Source organism: Gracilinanus agilis, chromosome X, assembly GCF_016433145.1.
Source record: "Gracilinanus agilis isolate LMUSP501 chromosome X, AgileGrace, whole genome shotgun sequence".
Classification (NCBI taxonomy): Eukaryota; Metazoa; Chordata; class Mammalia; order Didelphimorphia; family Didelphidae; genus Gracilinanus; species Gracilinanus agilis.
In genome coordinates, this window is record NC_058136.1 from 75,739,608 (window position 1) to 75,755,612 (window position 16,005).

A 16,005-nucleotide genomic window follows, 5' to 3' on the forward strand; every position below is an offset into this window, starting at 1 on the left:
CCCTCCCTCCCTTCCTTTCTCTTCCCTCCATCCCTTCCTTCATTCCTTCCTTTTTACACCTTCCTTCCTTCCCTCCTTTCCTCCCTCCCTTCCTCTGTTCCTTCATTCCTTCCCCTTCTTCCTTCCTCTGTTTCTTCCTCCCTTCCTCCTTCAGTTTCTCTCTTTCTCCCTCTTTCCTTCTGTCTCCCTTCCCCCCTTCCCTCTCTCCCTCCCTTCTCCCCCTCGAGTGTATTTAGGGAATGGAGCTAAAGTTCAAACAAGATCACATTTGGTGGTAATTGAGAAATTTGTTGATGTTTATATTGACCAGTGGTTCCCCAGCACAGTGATTTATTTCTTTTTAAGTTACAATAAAATAAATTCATGTAAACCAGAAGGAAGAATAATGTGAGCATCTGAGGTTTCAGGTAAAATTGTATGGAAGTTAAAGAGATCTCATAATGAATCAGTAAATGAGTTGTGCCATAGTTACTTAACTACCTTGATTTAAAGTTTCATTAGGAAGCCATGTGTTGATTGTCAAAAAAATTTTTTTAGAATTTATTTCCATAGTGGGATTAACATTTAGCTTTTGGAAAAAAACAAGATTTATTTTCTAGTACTAGTTTATTGGTATGTTGACGCAGACTAATGCCATAGAATGTTTTATGTGATCTTTTTTTCTTGGTCTATACTGGGGGTCGGCAACCTTTTTGGCCGTGAGAGCCATAAACGCCACATTTTTTAAAATGTAATTTCGTGAGAGCCGTGCAGCGCTCACAGTGCCGCTCCTGTAACAGCACCTGAAAAAAATGGTCTTTATGGCTCCTGCAGAAAGAGGCCCTCAAAAGAGCCAGATATGGCTCAAGAGCCATACCTTGCCAACCCAGGTCTATACTTTTATTTATTTGTTTGTTTGTTTATTTAAACCCTTGCCTTTTGTCTTAGAAGGAGTCTAAGGTAAAAGAGTGGTAAGGACTAGGCAGTTGGGGTTAAATGACTTGCTGAGGGTCACACAGCTAGGAAGTATCTGAGGCCACATTTGAACCCAGGTCTTCTAGACTCCAGACTTGGTTCTCTATCCACTGAGCTAGCTGGCTCCCCCTTGGCCTATACTTTTAAACAGAAATGTGGAAGCTCTTAGAGACTGACCAAAGAAATTATTGGGCTTGTATACTCATCCTAAGCCCATTTTATTACTAAAAGTGAATAGTTAAATGTCTTTTTTGCATTTGGAATAGGCCCTTGGAGTTCTCTGTACCAGAGTTATTGCAGCCATAACGTGGACGGGACTTCAGTGGCGATTAAAAACAGTCATTGAACAGGTAAAAACATTTTTCTGCTTAGTAACATTGAAACTTCATTGATTGCCATTGATTTTAACTCAGGAATAGAGTCAAAATCTAAGAAAGAAATTGGAGGCCGTGTGCTGCCAAAATATTTTTTTTTGCCACTTCATGATCTAAGGCTCTCATGCTTTCTTTTCATTCAGAGCCACAGATTAGTTTGCTTCGATTTGGGAAACCAGCTAAGCAGAATTCTCAGAAAGACGGGACTTGAGACGGGAACCTTGACAGCGTTTGAAGGTAACAACTGCAAATGAAAAGCTAGGCAGTATTGAAAAGCAGAGGCTGAAGGTCACCTAAGCATCCTGGACCTCTTGATTAGGGCCAGAAAACCCTAATAACTCTGTTATTCCTGAGGGTGTGACTGCATTAGGCAACAAGCTAATAGTCAAAACAGTTTCAACTACTGTCCTACTCTGGTTAAGAAGGCAAAGAAGTATATAGACAGACATTTGGGGGAAGATTTCGATCCAAAATGATAATGTGCTTTAAGGGATAAATTTGGGGGGACTTTAAGGGTTAACCTTGCTGATGTGGAATATTCACTGGCATTGGGAATAATCTCACTCCCTGACAACAAGGAAATGCAATCTTATTGCTCTTTAGAAACGCAGATGCACTCCCACCGCCAGCCAACCCTATATTTGAAAAAGCAGACCTATAAAACCAGAGCAATGTTGGTTTGGTGAATTGAATGGATTGGACTTGAGAAATGACCTTCGAGGGTTTTTTCCTTGTTTAACTGCACTGATTCTGCTTTTTCATTGCTTTAGGTTTATGCAAATATCATCTATAATATTGACCTCCATTATATACCTGGACAACTAGCCACAGCGGTGATACCTCTACTGTGGCTTTTCCTTTGGGCATCTTACATTATAGCATCTGATACTGTGCCTTTACTAGGTGAGTCAGATTGTATTGTGTTGTTCAGTGCTTTAAGAAAAACTGGAGTTTTGTATCTAATATCTTATTAGTATTATGTTATGCTCTAGGTATCTTATGGTATCTTTTTCCAAATTTTAGACTCAATTTTTCGTCAAAAAATTATTTTAGGGGACAGCTGGGTGGCTCAGTGGATGGAGAGTCAGGCCTAGAATGGGAGGTCCTGGGTTCAAATCCGGCCTCAGACACTTCCCAGCTGGGTGACCCTGGGCAAGTCACTTGACCCCCATTGCCTACCCTTACCACTCTTCCACCTAGGAGCCAATACACAGAAGTTAAGGGTTTAAAAAAATTATTTTAAACTATATTTTTGTCAGTTGACTCCCCAGAGCCAGAGGAAGGAAATCTTTAAAACTTTTTTTGTTTTTTTTAACATTTATTAATATTTATTTTTTAGAAAAGTTAACATGGTTACATGATTCATGCTCTTACTTTCCCCTTCACCGCCCCCCCCCACCTTCGCCTGTAGCCGAAGCACATTTCCACTGGTTTAAAACTTTTTTTAATTTAATTTAATTTTTCATTTTTATTTTTAATATTTTCCCCTAGTTACATGTTTCATGTTCTTTCCCTCCCCCAAACCCCCGTCAACCCCCTTAGCCAACCCACAATTCCACTGGGTTTTACATGTATCATTGATCAAGGCTAATTCCATATTATTGAGAGTTGGACTAGAGTTATCAAATCTTAACACTTTGATGGAGTTTTTATTATTGAAAGTTTTGTCTTTCAGGATGTTGGATCTTTGAAACTATCCATTTTTATTTCTCGTAGCTATTGTAATTTAGTCTTATTGAATCAGGATTTCAGGAGGTGCATAGTTCTATAAGAACTTATAATTTGTCATTTTTTCAATGTTTCAGCCTTGTTTGGCATTACAATGAATTAATGACATCAGAAACATCATAAATGGCGACGTTCTTCGGAGTATTCCTTTAAAAATATTAGTATTGAGGGGCAGCTGGGTAGCTCAGTGGATTGAGAGCCAAGCCTAGAGACAGGAGGTCCTAGGTTCAAATCCGGCCTCAGACACTTCCCAGCTGAGTGACCCTGGGCAAGTCACTTGACCCCCATTGCCTACCCTTACCACTCTTCCACCTATAAGTCAATACACAGAAGTTAAGGGTTTAAAATAAAAATAAAATATTAGTATTGAGCTTGAACACATGGGCCGACGGAGATATTACTGGGGATGCAGACACTAAACAATAACTCAGGTCCAACTCTCAATAATATGGAATTAGCTCTTGATCAATGATGCATGTAAAACCCAGTGGAATCGTGGGTTGGCTAAGAGGGGGGTTGGGGGAGAAGGAAAGAGCATGAAACATGTAACTAGGGGAAAATATTCAAAATAAAAACTTTTTAAAAAATAGAAATAAAAATTAAAATGTAAGAAAGAAAAAAATATTAGTATTGAAATATACTCTTTTTCACAATAGACTAGCGCCTATTGCTTTCCCCTGAATAATTGTGACAAAAATTTCTGCAGTCATACATATTCACCTTAAAAAATCTTATAGGCTTTGCTGATGATGTTTCTTTGTTCCTTGAGAAAAATAGGAAGCCCCAAAATGTTTATCTGTGTTAGTGTCATCCAATTCCTTTAACGTCATTTTAGTGATGATAGAATAAATTTAAACTACATGTCATATATTGGTCATTAATGGAAAATATGCTGAATGCCCTCAGTTCATTAAAGGTTTATTTTGCCAGTGTTGTTAAGAATTAGAGCCCATGTAAAACCCAGTGGAATTGTGGGTCGGCTAAGGGGGGGGGAGAGGGAAAGAACATGAAACATGGAACTAGGGGAAAATATTCAAAATAAAAATAAAAAAGAAATAAAAAAAATAAAAAAAATTAGAGCCCGCAATATGCCATACTTAAAGCTCTGGGCTGGTTTTATTATCTTACCTATTATTATTTGATATATATTTATACTTATATTTAAGCATAAAAGCATAGGCCAACATTAACTGAAAGAGAAGAAAACTGTTCAAAGGTTGATTTTTGAGCATTTGGGGGGAGTGAAGCCAGATTAGAGGATGAATACGAGGAAGAGGAAATAGGAGTTGGGGAAAACTTTTTCAAGAGGTTGAACAGTGAAGGGAAGAGATGGTAGCTAATTGGGAAAGAAAAGACAAGGAAATGGCTATTAGAATCAGGGAGTCAAGCATATCTGTAGGCAGCTAGAGACTGGTAGAGGAGAGAGACTGGTTGCTTTAGCAAGATGCTGGAAGACGTAGAGAAATCAAAGGCACAAGTAGAAGAATTAGCCTTAATGAGTTGCTGGGAGTAATTTCTTTTTTGTGCCAGGAGGGAAGAGGAGGAAAATGGGATGTTTAGAAATTTTCCAGAGTTCAGGAGAGACTCTGAGAGAGATCCTGCTGAAAGAAGAGGAAGGAAAATGGTTGGAACAACTGGCATTAAGAATAAAAATAAAATAATATAACACATTAGTTTGCAAAGTGTACTTCTCATAGTAACAAGGTATAGTACAAGTACAATGCTCACTCTACCTTTAAATTACTTTGCATTGGGGGCAGCTGGGTAGCTCAGTGGATGGAGAGCCAGGCCTAGAGACGGGAGGTCCTGGGTTCAAATGTGGCCTCAGACCCTTCCCAGCTGTGTGACCCTGGGCAAGTCACTTGACCCCCATTGCCTACCCTTACCTCTTTTCTGCCTTGGAGCCAATGCACAGTATTGATTCCAAGATGCAAGGTAAGGTAAGGGTTAAAAATTTTTTTTACTTTGCGTTTATTTATCTCCTTGTGAATACACAGTGGAATAGAACCTTTTTGAGGACAGAAGCTGTTTCATTTTTCTTTGGTATTCCCAGTGCCTAGCATAATGCATGCTCACGGTAGGGGTTTAATAAATGGTTTCCAAATCATCTCTGTTTTTACAGATGAGGAGACGGAGCCTGTAAGGTGTTAATGACTCACCAGTGGTCACGCAACCTCTGAGTTTGTGAGGGGTGAATGGAGTTAAATCAGTTAAGGTCTCTGAGTCTGTTTCTTCATATATCAAATGGGCTTGTTATTTATTGCCTTTCTCATGCAGTGCTCTGAGGAAGCTACTCCTCGAGGCTCAAGGCATTATATCCATCTGACTTATTATGGCAATTAAGATCTTATTTTTTATCACGTAGGTCTTATACTCCATCTTACCGCTGCTTCCCCTCCGGCCTTTTTTCTCCTGTTCTCTTCTCCCCTTTCCCTTGCTTCCGGCCCTGTGCTCTATATCCGTTGCTAGCCCAAGTAGCTCCTAAATTCGTGGTGGTTGTCATTGCTGACATTCAGGCTAATCAGATTTGAAGTTCCTCCAGTGCCGTTCCCTATTTTCCGAATGGCAAAATGTTAGGATCTTACACGTAGAGGGGCTTAAGGCAGGATGTGCTGCCCCTTTGTCTTCAGATGTAAGGCCGAGTCACCTCTTCCTGGGTATTGACTGCTCTCTTTTCAAATTTAGACACCTCGTGGCACGATGTCTAGTGAACCGGGAACCTCGGAAAGTCAGGTAAACGAGGCGAGTCAGCCCTCTCTTCCCGAGAATGAAACGGTTGAATTGGGGGAGGCCAGCCAGGATCCTCCAGAGGTGACCAAAGAGGGGAGTGCAGGAGATCAACCCTACGTAGACACCTACATGCTCCTTCACCCAGAGCTGCTCTCCCGGGAGTTCCTGCTGCTCACACTGCAGGAGAAAAATATAATTGTTAAGGAGGAAATAAAGACCAGCAAAAATGACCTGATTGCTCTCTATAATCGGTATGCATTACCACTGCCTCAGAGGGAAGCACCAGAAAGTAGATGGGGCAAAGCAATCGAAGAGAAAAGAGAGCTGCAAAATGAAGTGAAAAATGAGCCCAAAAGTGACGTAAGTGCGGGGCCTTCCAGGAAAAGAGCCCGCATAGTCTTTGATGGAAATTCCACAAGTACGTGCATAAAAGTTAGGAGGACGGAAAAGGGAGCTAATGATGGCTTAAAGCCTCCTCCTTCCGTTGGCCTTCCTAGCAATACCATTAGAAAGTTGCCAAATTCAAACGCTTCCACTGTGCCTACAGGCCTTAAAGCGAACCCCAGCAATGACACTAACCAGAGCCCTGTGTTAACGAATAATAGTAAGAGTGCAGTGGCCAATGTAAAAGCACAACCTTTGTCTCGCGCTGAGGAAGCTACTGTTGTGAAATTAAAGAGAATTGTTCCACGAGAAGACGCAAAGTCAGCGAACGAATTCAAGTCCCTAGGCACCAAGAAAAAGATCCAACGCATTACATGGCCGTGAATGAAAGGGGTTCCCCCAAATGTAAATATCCCCCCCGACCATAGATTTCAGAACAAAAAAGCGACCACTTTAAGTACTTTATTTTTGAAAGTTCTGATTGCTGTGCAATTTTCCCAAGAGATTTGAAACCACCCTGCAGATACCTTCCCAAAATGTACTTTCCCCTGGAACATCCCTTTTCCTTTTTGCTCCCTGCCTCTCATATACTGCTGGTCAAATAGTTTAAAATCAGCCTTTTGGGGCGCGTTTGTTTAAACGAAAGCCCTGCTATATGTCACTAGTCACCGTGGCTGAATGGCTGTTTGCCCTGTGATAGCACGTTTTCTGATTCGGCGCAGAAGTCGTTTTCCCCAGACCCCTTCAGGGAAAGGGGCAATTTCCCACATTTGTGTTCATCCCCCACTCTTGGACACAGCCAGTTTGGTGGTTCTCCCCCATCAGTATGGAAAGCGTTTATCCCCTAGCTGTGTCAGCCAGTATTACTAAATGAATTCCCTAGACAGCACCAAGGAAAGGGCATTTGAAACAAGGTTCTTAAACATAATCAGGCCTTGCCTGTAAGCTGCTGTCACTTTCATGGTCCCCTGTTTTCATTGAGGGTTCCCGTTCCATGGCAACCTGCTTTAGTTATGAATTTACTGGGTACGTTGGCGTTGAATTGGACCGTTGCCCACCTGCGAGAATGTGTGTGTCACAGCTTGATCCATTGTTGTGATCTGGCACCTCCCAGTACGGGCATCACTCAGTCCAAGTGAATTTGAGGTTCAAGACATTTGCAACCTACCAAAAATGATCAACTCCTTGGATGGAACCTAAAGGTCCATTCCAAGAGCCCCAGCTGGTCACAGGCTGGGCTGCTGCTACTACTACAGGCCAGCCTAATAGATATTGTCAGTATTCCTAAGTGAGAGAAAGAGTTTTAGTAGTTGTATGCCTAGAGAGAGACGCAAAGATTCTCGAGCTGGAAGATAGCTACGAAGGAAATACGAGCTGCCTGCTGGAACTTTTACGCAGGTAGAACACTACTGGCATATTGTAAGGGCCTGCCCTGTGAATGACCATTATTTACTGTTTCTGTCCCCATTGGCGGTTGTCTCGGCAGAAACAGTGGACTAGTTTGCCATTTCCTTCTCCGACTTATTTCAAAGATGAGGCACTGAGGCAAAACAGGGTTTCGTGACTTGCCCACAGTCACACAACTAGGAAATGTCTGAGGCCAGATTTGGAATCAGGAAGATGAGCCTTCCTCGTTCCAGGCCCACTAAAACGTTTTCACTTATAAATACTTTGTTTTAGTGGCCCTGCGTCTCGGATTTTGCAGCGGGAGCCAGGGGTAAGGAAGGATGGGTTCCCTTTCCGTTCATGGGCTTTCCACCTAGTGTTTCTCCAAGACACGACTTCTGTAAAGGGCTTGTACGGTTCACCTCCGCCTCGGGGTGGCTCTTTTCCAATCCTTTGTAAAGAAGAAACTTCCTTTATTTTTCGAGGCTGAACTCGCTCGCTTGAGTTGAGTTCTTGACGAGTCTTTCAAACTGTCACTTAGCTTTGTGGATAAATACTTGAAATTCCAGCCCGCGATTTTGTCGAGCATCGTATGCCTTTAACTCAGGTTCTGTAATCTGTACTCTGTGTGATGAAATGTAGCCTAGCCGGCCATTGATGATTGTCCGCTAGCCAGTCATTTGCTGGGCTGGCGGAGCTGAACTTGGGGAGCGGCTAAAGGCACAGATTTCTGTTGGAGCGTTTGCACAGCTGCCAACTCGCAGTGGCACGCTAGCTTAGTTCTCGTTTGTTGGTCACACTTGCCTTTCTCTCTCAGTTAAGGGAAGAGTATTCTATTGGCAATCCTTGGTCCTCAGCCCTCTGCTGCCTTGGAACTCATACTGGTATGCATTTTAAGACAAGAAAACGTTTACATGAACTAGAAATACCGGTAGATTGTCATGAATGTATATTCGCTTCCCTTCTTCCCTGTTGTAAAGTTTCCTTTACATTTATTTAAATGCTGTCGGGATGTTACCTTTTAAAACGGGTGCTCTTTTAGTAAACTCGGGCAGGTTTTATACTTCGGGACAAACGGTTTTATATTGTGTTGTACATTTTTTGTATGTAAAGATTCTTTGAAACAACAGCCTTATCTTTATTTGAATAAAATGAATTCATTTCTAAGTAAAATGGACGCGTTGTCTTGATCGGCCTTGTCCTCCCCTTTGCCTTTGTGTGTTTCTGGGGGGCCTCTTCTAGCGCTGCGTGATATTCTTCCTGGTGATCCTCCCGGCAGTATTTGTACTTTAACTTTTTTTAAAAAATGTCTCTTCTCAGCCCTTAAGTAGCCGGTAGACCTGCTTCTCCCCCCCCCCCCCACCTCTCTGCTTTTCATTCCTGTCTGAGGTCCGGGTGGGTGTCCGTATAAAGGCCTCAAGCCTTGGATGTGCCGTGGGCATCTTTAAGCCAAGTGGATGTCACTTTCTGAACTCGAGTGACCACTTTATTTGGGGCCTGCTGTTCTGTGGACCAGGAAAGTGCCGCAGAGCAATGGCGGGCAGGCAAAACTCTCTGATTTGCCCGCTCTTGTTCAACGGAGGGCTCCACAGCTTGTCCAGAAAGCCAAAGGAAGCCGGTGGAAATGGCCGGGGAGGTGTCTGGGCGAGCCACTCTCAAAGGCTCCAAGAGTAGCTGGTTAGAGGCCTCGCCTGCCCGTTCTGCATGTAGCGGGTGGGGTGGGGGGTCACAGTGTGCCCTCTCTTGCTGCATGGAGACAAGGAGCTTTTTTATTTTGGCCTGCAACGAAAAGGCAGCTTTCGGGGCACATGCACCGCTGCCAACCGGCAGAAACAGCAGGCCGAGCTTTGGGGTGGCCTTTGCTGGCAGCAGTGGCCAGAAGGCACCCCAGAGCTCACATCTTACAGATGGCCCGTGTGGCTGCCCGTGTGCCCAACTGGGTGGGGCAGATGGGAAAGTCCAGCAGATGATGGGCTGGGAATGAGGCCTTTCTTCTGATGCTCAAGCAGTCGCCTCCTCAGTCTGAAACCTTTCTATGGGAGTGGATGGGGGGGGGGGGGGAAGATGCAGTGTTTGACTTGTAACCCCCATTTGCAGAGCCCTTACTCGGTGCCACCATGCCCGAGGCTAAAGCTGCCTCCCCTCCCCAGAACACTTCTGCTCTGTTTGCAAAAGCCTTGAGAAGGGTGTGTGTGTGCCCTGGGAAGAAAGCCAAGAGCAGCGGTAGGGGCCCAGCCGGGGAATCCCTGCTAGGCTCGGCTCTCTGAGGATCCCGGGGGTCTTCAGGGGCACGTGATGTCAAAGATCACGTGCTGGAGACCATAAACGCCACAGGACGCCCCCTCCCCCCTCAGTGGCTGGCCAGAGGGGGGGGGGGAGACGCTGGCGTGATAAATTATAACATTATTATAGAAGGCTGTGGTTGTGGCCAGGAGGAGGGAGGCCATCTTTGCCCCAGCGTGCTCCCCTTCCCCTGCTTCTACCCCCTTGTTTTCTCCCAATAAAGCCGCTTTCCTGCTCATTAGAGCGATTTCGGGGGTACGAGCCCCCCTCCCCCCCATTCTACTCCACACAGTTTGCACGCTTTTCCCTTTGCACCTCTCCTCCTCTAGGACTAGACAGATTCATTTCCGCTTCATTTGTCACTTAGGCTGCGCAGGGCCTTCCCCAGGCCGATTCTGATTGGACAATGCTGGGGGCCTTTTTTTTTTTAAGATTTAAATATTTTATTTTTTTAGAAACATTTTCCATGATCACATGATTCCTGCTCTTACTTTCCCCTTCGCCCCCTTCGCCGCCCCCCCCCCCCATAGCCAACGCACATTTCACTGGTTTTAATTCAGGTCATCAATCAAGATTTATTTCCATATTATTGATAGTTGCCTTGCGGTGGATCCTTTCCTGTCCGCATCCCCAGGCACGCACGCCTCAACCCATGTGTTCAAGCGGTTGCTTTTCTTCTGTGTTTCCTCTCCTGCAGGGGAGCGGGCACTTTTTAATGTCCAGCTCAGGGAAAGGCAGATTCCCTTCCATTTACAGATGGATTTGTCCGCAGGGAGGGCAGGTGGAATTTTTTTTTTTAACCCCTCACCTTCCATCTTCGGTCAATCCTGGGTATTGGTTCCAAGGCAGAAGAGCGGTAAGGGGTAGGCAATGGGACTGAAGTGACTTGTCCAGGGTCACACAGCTAGGACGTGTCTGAGGTCAGATTGGAACCCAGGACCTCCCATCTCCAGGCCTGGCTCTCCATCCACTGAGCTACCCAGCTGCCCTTCTCCTTTTTTTCCCTTCAAACTTTTCTATGATTCTATTCATCTTTTTGCCCTCCTTATTCTATGGTTTGCTGTATCCGGCTCTGAGAAAGCCAAGCTCCCCCATTGGTATGACTTTACTATCTTCTCCTATAACTTATTTAACTTTGTCTTTAAGAACTGGGATGGGCGGCAGTTGGTGGATGGAGAGCCAGGCCTAGAGACGGGAGGTCCCGGGTTCCAATCTGGTCTCAGACACTTCCCAGCTGGGTGACCCTGGGCAAGTCACTTAACCCCCATTGCCCACCTTTACCAATCTTCTGCCTCGGAGCCAATACACAGTATTGATTCTAAAAGGGAAGGTGAGGGGTTAAAAAAAACAATCTGGAACCCTAAATCTATACACGTCCCTTGACATAGCAGTGCCACTGCTGGGTCTGTAGCTCAAAGAGATATGATATAGGGGAAAAGGTCCTACTTGCACAAAAAGATTTTAGCAGCTCTTTGAAATGGCAAAGCTGAGAGGAATCCACTGAGGAATGGACGAATGGGTTGTGGGATATTGTTGCCATGGAATGCCATTGTACCATAAGAAATCACAAATAGAATTCATTCAGAAAGAAGCTGGAAAGACTTATAAGAACAGATGCAAAGTGAAGTGAGCAGAACCAGGAGAGCAGCGTCCACAGTAAGAGAGATATTGTAGGATGATCATTTGCGAAGGACTAAACTCTTATCTGCAACAGGAAGTCCCAAGATAACTCCAATGGACGCCTGATAAAAGATGCTATCCAGGGGCAGCTGGGTGGCTCAGTGGATGGAGAGCCAGACCTAGTCCTGGGTTCAAACCTGGCCTCAGCCACTTCCCAGCTGGGTGACCCTGGGCAAGTCACTTGACCCCCATTGCCCACCCTTACCACTCTTCCACCAAGGAACTAATACACAGTGTTGACTCCAAGACGGAAGGTGAGGGGTTAAAAAAAGTGCTATCCAAAGACAAAGAAGGACGGTTGAAATCAGATGGCGGATCAAAGCAGTCCATCTTTCACTTTATTCTCTTTATGAGTTTTTTTTGTTTGGGGCGTGACGTGTGTCTTCTATCATGGCATGGAGAATATGGAAATGTGTACTGCATGAAATCACAGATAATCTAGAACAGCCCATTTACTGCCTAGAGGAGGGAGAGAGGGAGGGAAGAAGAGAAAATCTGAACTGTAAAATGTCAGAAAGCAATTGTAGACGACTGTTTTTGCATGTAATTGAAAAAAATAAAAGAAAGTTAAAAAAAGAGAGAGAAAATCTCCTTCCCGTAAAGGAGGCAGTTGAACTGCCAGTGGCTACTGGAGAGAGTAAATAGAGGACTGAGAGAGACGATTCCTTAAAGTTTTGCACAAACAGGTCCAGAACTTGTTCTATCCAAACAACATCTAATTAGTCCCCCTCCCCACCCCCTTTTTAAGCTGTATTGTTATAGCATCTCTTGTACTCCATCTCTAATGCCATTTCTATGGTTTAATTTGGTTTAGTTCTTGTAATCAAGCCCCCCTAAGTGTCCCATAGGCCAGTGATGGGCAAACTGTGGCCTGAGGGCCAGATGCGGCCCCCTGAAATGTTCTATCTGGCCACACAACATTCTTCCTAATCTGACGAATAGGACGAGTAGGATACAATGCAATGAAACTTGGAAAGATTGCCTTAGAAACAGACTGACAGAGGAGCATTTCCTTTCCTTTGGCCCCTCTTTAAAAAGTTGGTCCATCACTGGCGTAGGTGGCTGACACCACCCAAAAAGATGAACGAGTCACATTTCGCATCCAACAAATGTGAAAAGTTCATTTGAAGTGGAAGCACGTGTAGTTACATAGACTGACCGTAGGCACGTCAAGTTTATGTGCTTTATGGTTGGGTTTCCCTAACTGGGATTATTCATTATCACTGGAAGTCATAGATGTGTCTCGAATGCTCTCTGGTTCCTTATTCAGTTGTTTTCCCCTGAATAAAGTTATAGCTCATTTTCAAAGATTGATTCCCTTAAACTTCGGAAGCCCATTCCTCATTTTGACCAAACCAAGCAGCATCTTTAAAAAGAAATGATCCAAGGGGCAGCTGGGTAGCTCAGTGGAGTGAGAGTCAGGCCTAGAGACGGGAGGTCCTAGGTTCAAATCCAGCCTCAGACAGTTCCCAGTTGTGTGACCCTGGGCATGTCACTTGACCCCCATTGCCCACCCTTACCACTCTTCCACCTAGGAGCCAATACACAGAAGTTAAGGGTTAAAAAAACAAACAACTAACTAAATAAATAAAGGAGGAAGAGAAGGGCAGCTGGGTAGCTCAGTGGATGGAGAGTCAGGCCTAGAGATGGGAGGTCCTGGGTTCAAATCTGGCCTCAGCCACTTCCCAGCCATGTGACCCTGGGCATGTCACTTGACCCCCATTGCCTACCCTTACCACTCTTCCACCTAGGAGCCAATACACAGAAGTTAAGGGTTAACAAACAAAAAAACAAAGTAAGCCTAGTCTTGGGAGTAAACCTCAAAAATCCCATCTCTTCTGTAAACATTGTTTTCTATCCAACTCCTCAGGAAGACGATCCTCTCCCTTGGGGCCGCTACTTTGGGCGCCTTTGGTGGATGGTACTCATCTTGTTTTCAGGGGTCTCTAGGAAGTAGTGAGTTACTTCATCAGCATGAAGAGTGTCTGAGAGGGAATTTAGCTTCTCTTCCCTTGAAGCCTGGATTTCAGTTTAGGAAGCATCTTCCAGTGGAAATGTTATCCTAGAACGAAGCACAGCCTCACTAATTATTACGAACTAGTCCTTGTATCTCGAAAGCTCATATTCAGTTCAGAAGTAATTCCTTCTCACGTCTTTTGAAGTATTTTGCTTTTGAGGAAGGGGTTAAACCAGTGATTCCCAAAGTGGGCGCCACCACCCCATGGTGGATGCTGCAGCGATCCGGGGGGGGGGGGGTGGTGGCCGCAGGTGCATTGATCTTTCCTATTCATTGCTATTAAAATTTTTAAAAAATTAATTTCCAGGGGGCTAAGGAATATTTTTTTCTGGAAAGGGGGCGACAGGCCAAAAAAGTTTGGTAACCACTGGATTAGACCATGGGAATACCAATTCTTTGGGTGACCTCGAGAAAATGACTTCATCTCTCACAGCTTCAATTCCTTCCCCCTAATGAAATACGCCATCTTCAGTGTCCCTTCCAGTTCCAAATCGTATCTTAAAGACACACATTATTAGGGGTTTGTTTTTTTAAAAAAACACCTTACCTTCTGTCTTAGAATAAATAATAAGTATGGGTTCCAGGGTAGAAAAGAGGTGAGGGTGAGGCAACAGGAGTTAAGTGACTTGCCCAGGGTCAACACAGCTAGGAAGTGTCTGAGGGCAGATTTGAATCCAGCTCCTACCAATTCCAGGCCTGGCTCTCTATTCACTGTGCCACTTAGCTACCCCCATTCCTTTTAAATTCAATGACATTAATTAGTTAAATATATTTAAAAGTTATAATACTGAATACAGAAAAAATGTTGGGAAGCTCAAACAATCCCTCTATTGCTGTTATCTAGAAAGATTTAGTGTCCAGTGCACCATTAGTGTACCATTAGTTGCACCTCGTTTCATGGCCTCCCTCCCTAACCTGCTTTTCATGGTTTCCTCGTTTGTAAAGCAGCATAAAGTAATACTTAATCAACTAAGTTACAAGAAGTGATTTAAAGGTGTATCTTCATCAGCTTATAAAATTCCAGTCCATCAGCCAATACACATTTATTAAACACTTACTGTGTGCACTCTGGGATACAGAAAGAAACAAAAGACAGTCTCTGTCCTGAAGGAGCTCACAATCTAATGGAGACAACAAGCAAACAAACATGCCAAATAAGCTCTCTATACAGGATAAATAGAAAGGAAAGAAAAGGCCAGAAATAAGTCTTTAGCAGGCCTTGAAGGACTCTGGGGAAGCTGGGAAGCCAAGATGTTGGGGACAGCCAGAGAAAATGCCCACAACTGAGAAATGGAAGTTCTTATTCATGCAGTAGCAAAGACAGCATGTCATCGGATTGGAGAGTACATGACAGAGAGCCAGGCCTGCAGACAAAAGGCCCTGAATTCAAATCTGACCTCGGACACTTCACAGCTGTGTGACTCTGGGCAAGTCTTTTAACTTCTATTTCCCGGCCCCTACGGCTCTTCTTCCTTGGAACCCATACATGGTATTGAGTCTAAGACAAAAGGTAAACATTTCTTAAAACAGAGAGTACCTGGGCGGTGGGGAGGGGGGGGCGTGGAAGGGGGGTGTTGAGGTATAAGAAGCCTAAAGAGGGGGGAGGGTAAGTTGTGAAAGATTTTGCCAAGGATTTTTTTTTTCAAAAAAAATTTTTTTTACCCTTGTACTTCGGTGTATTGGCTCCTAGGTGGAAGAGTGGTAAGGGTGGGCCATGGGGGTCAAGTGACTTGCCCAGGGTCACACAGCTGGGAAGTGGCTGAGGCCAGGTTTGAACCTAGGACCTCCCATCTCTAGGCCTGGCTCTCCCTCCACTGAGCTACCCAGCTGCCCCCTTGCCAAGGATTTTGCATTTGATACTGGAGGTGACAGGGAACCAATGGAGTTCAATGAGTAGGGGAGTGATATGGTTGCCAAATGGAAAATCATTTTGGTCACTGAAAGGAAAATGGGTCAGGATGGGGAGAGACTTAAGGCTGGCTGATCCACCAGCAGGTCATTGCACTAACCCAGGAAGGCCTGGCCAACAAATTGGATTTGGGGAGGGAGGGGTAGAGAAGAATCCAGGATGACACTTAAATTGCCAGCCTGAGGGACTCGAAAGATAGCCTTGCCTTCTCCAGTGACGCAGAGGATTGAACGGGACGGGGGAGGGGGGCACAGTAGGGTTTAGAGGAAGAGACAATGAGTTCCATTTTGGACATGTAGAATTTCAAATGTCTTCTGGACATCCAGTTTTGAGAGAGCTGAAAATCAATTGAAAATGGGGGACTAGAGCTCAAGAGAAAGAAGGTATCGCTGAGAATCATCAGCACTGAGATGATCATTAAATCCATGGGAGCTGAAGGAATCATCAAGTGAAGTAGTACAGAGAGAAGAGAAGAGAAGGGAAGAGAAGAGAAGAGAAGAGAAGAGAAGAGAAGAGAAGAGAAGGGAAGGGAAGGGAAGGGAAGGGAAGGGAAGGGAAGG

At 44.5% G+C, this 16,005-nt stretch overlaps 1 protein-coding gene across 2 annotated transcripts; it reads left to right on the forward strand.

Moving 5' to 3' along the window:
• The first annotated feature begins 2,143 nt into the window (after positions 1–2,143).
• On the forward strand, positions 2,144–6,554 carry LOC123253429 (ashwin-like). 2 transcript variants are annotated; one of them, XM_044682625.1, is made up of 2 exons: positions 2,144–2,231; positions 5,742–6,554. In XM_044682625.1, exon 2 carries the CDS (start codon positions 5,757–5,759, stop codon positions 6,552–6,554), a length of 798 nt encoding a protein of 265 aa, XP_044538560.1. In that variant the 5' UTR covers positions 2,144–2,231; positions 5,742–5,756. The 2 variants fall into 2 exon arrangements, with proteins under 2 accessions (XP_044538560.1, XP_044538561.1); XM_044682626.1 differs by lacking the exon at positions 2,144–2,231 and adding an exon at positions 5,189–5,271.
• Positions 6,555–16,005: the final 9,451 nt, after the last annotated feature.

Coding starts and splice junctions, on each gene's coding strand:
- LOC123253429 (XM_044682625.1), top strand. CDS start 5,757: ATGTCTAGTGAACCGGGAACCTCGGAAAGTCAGGTAAACGAGGCGAGT.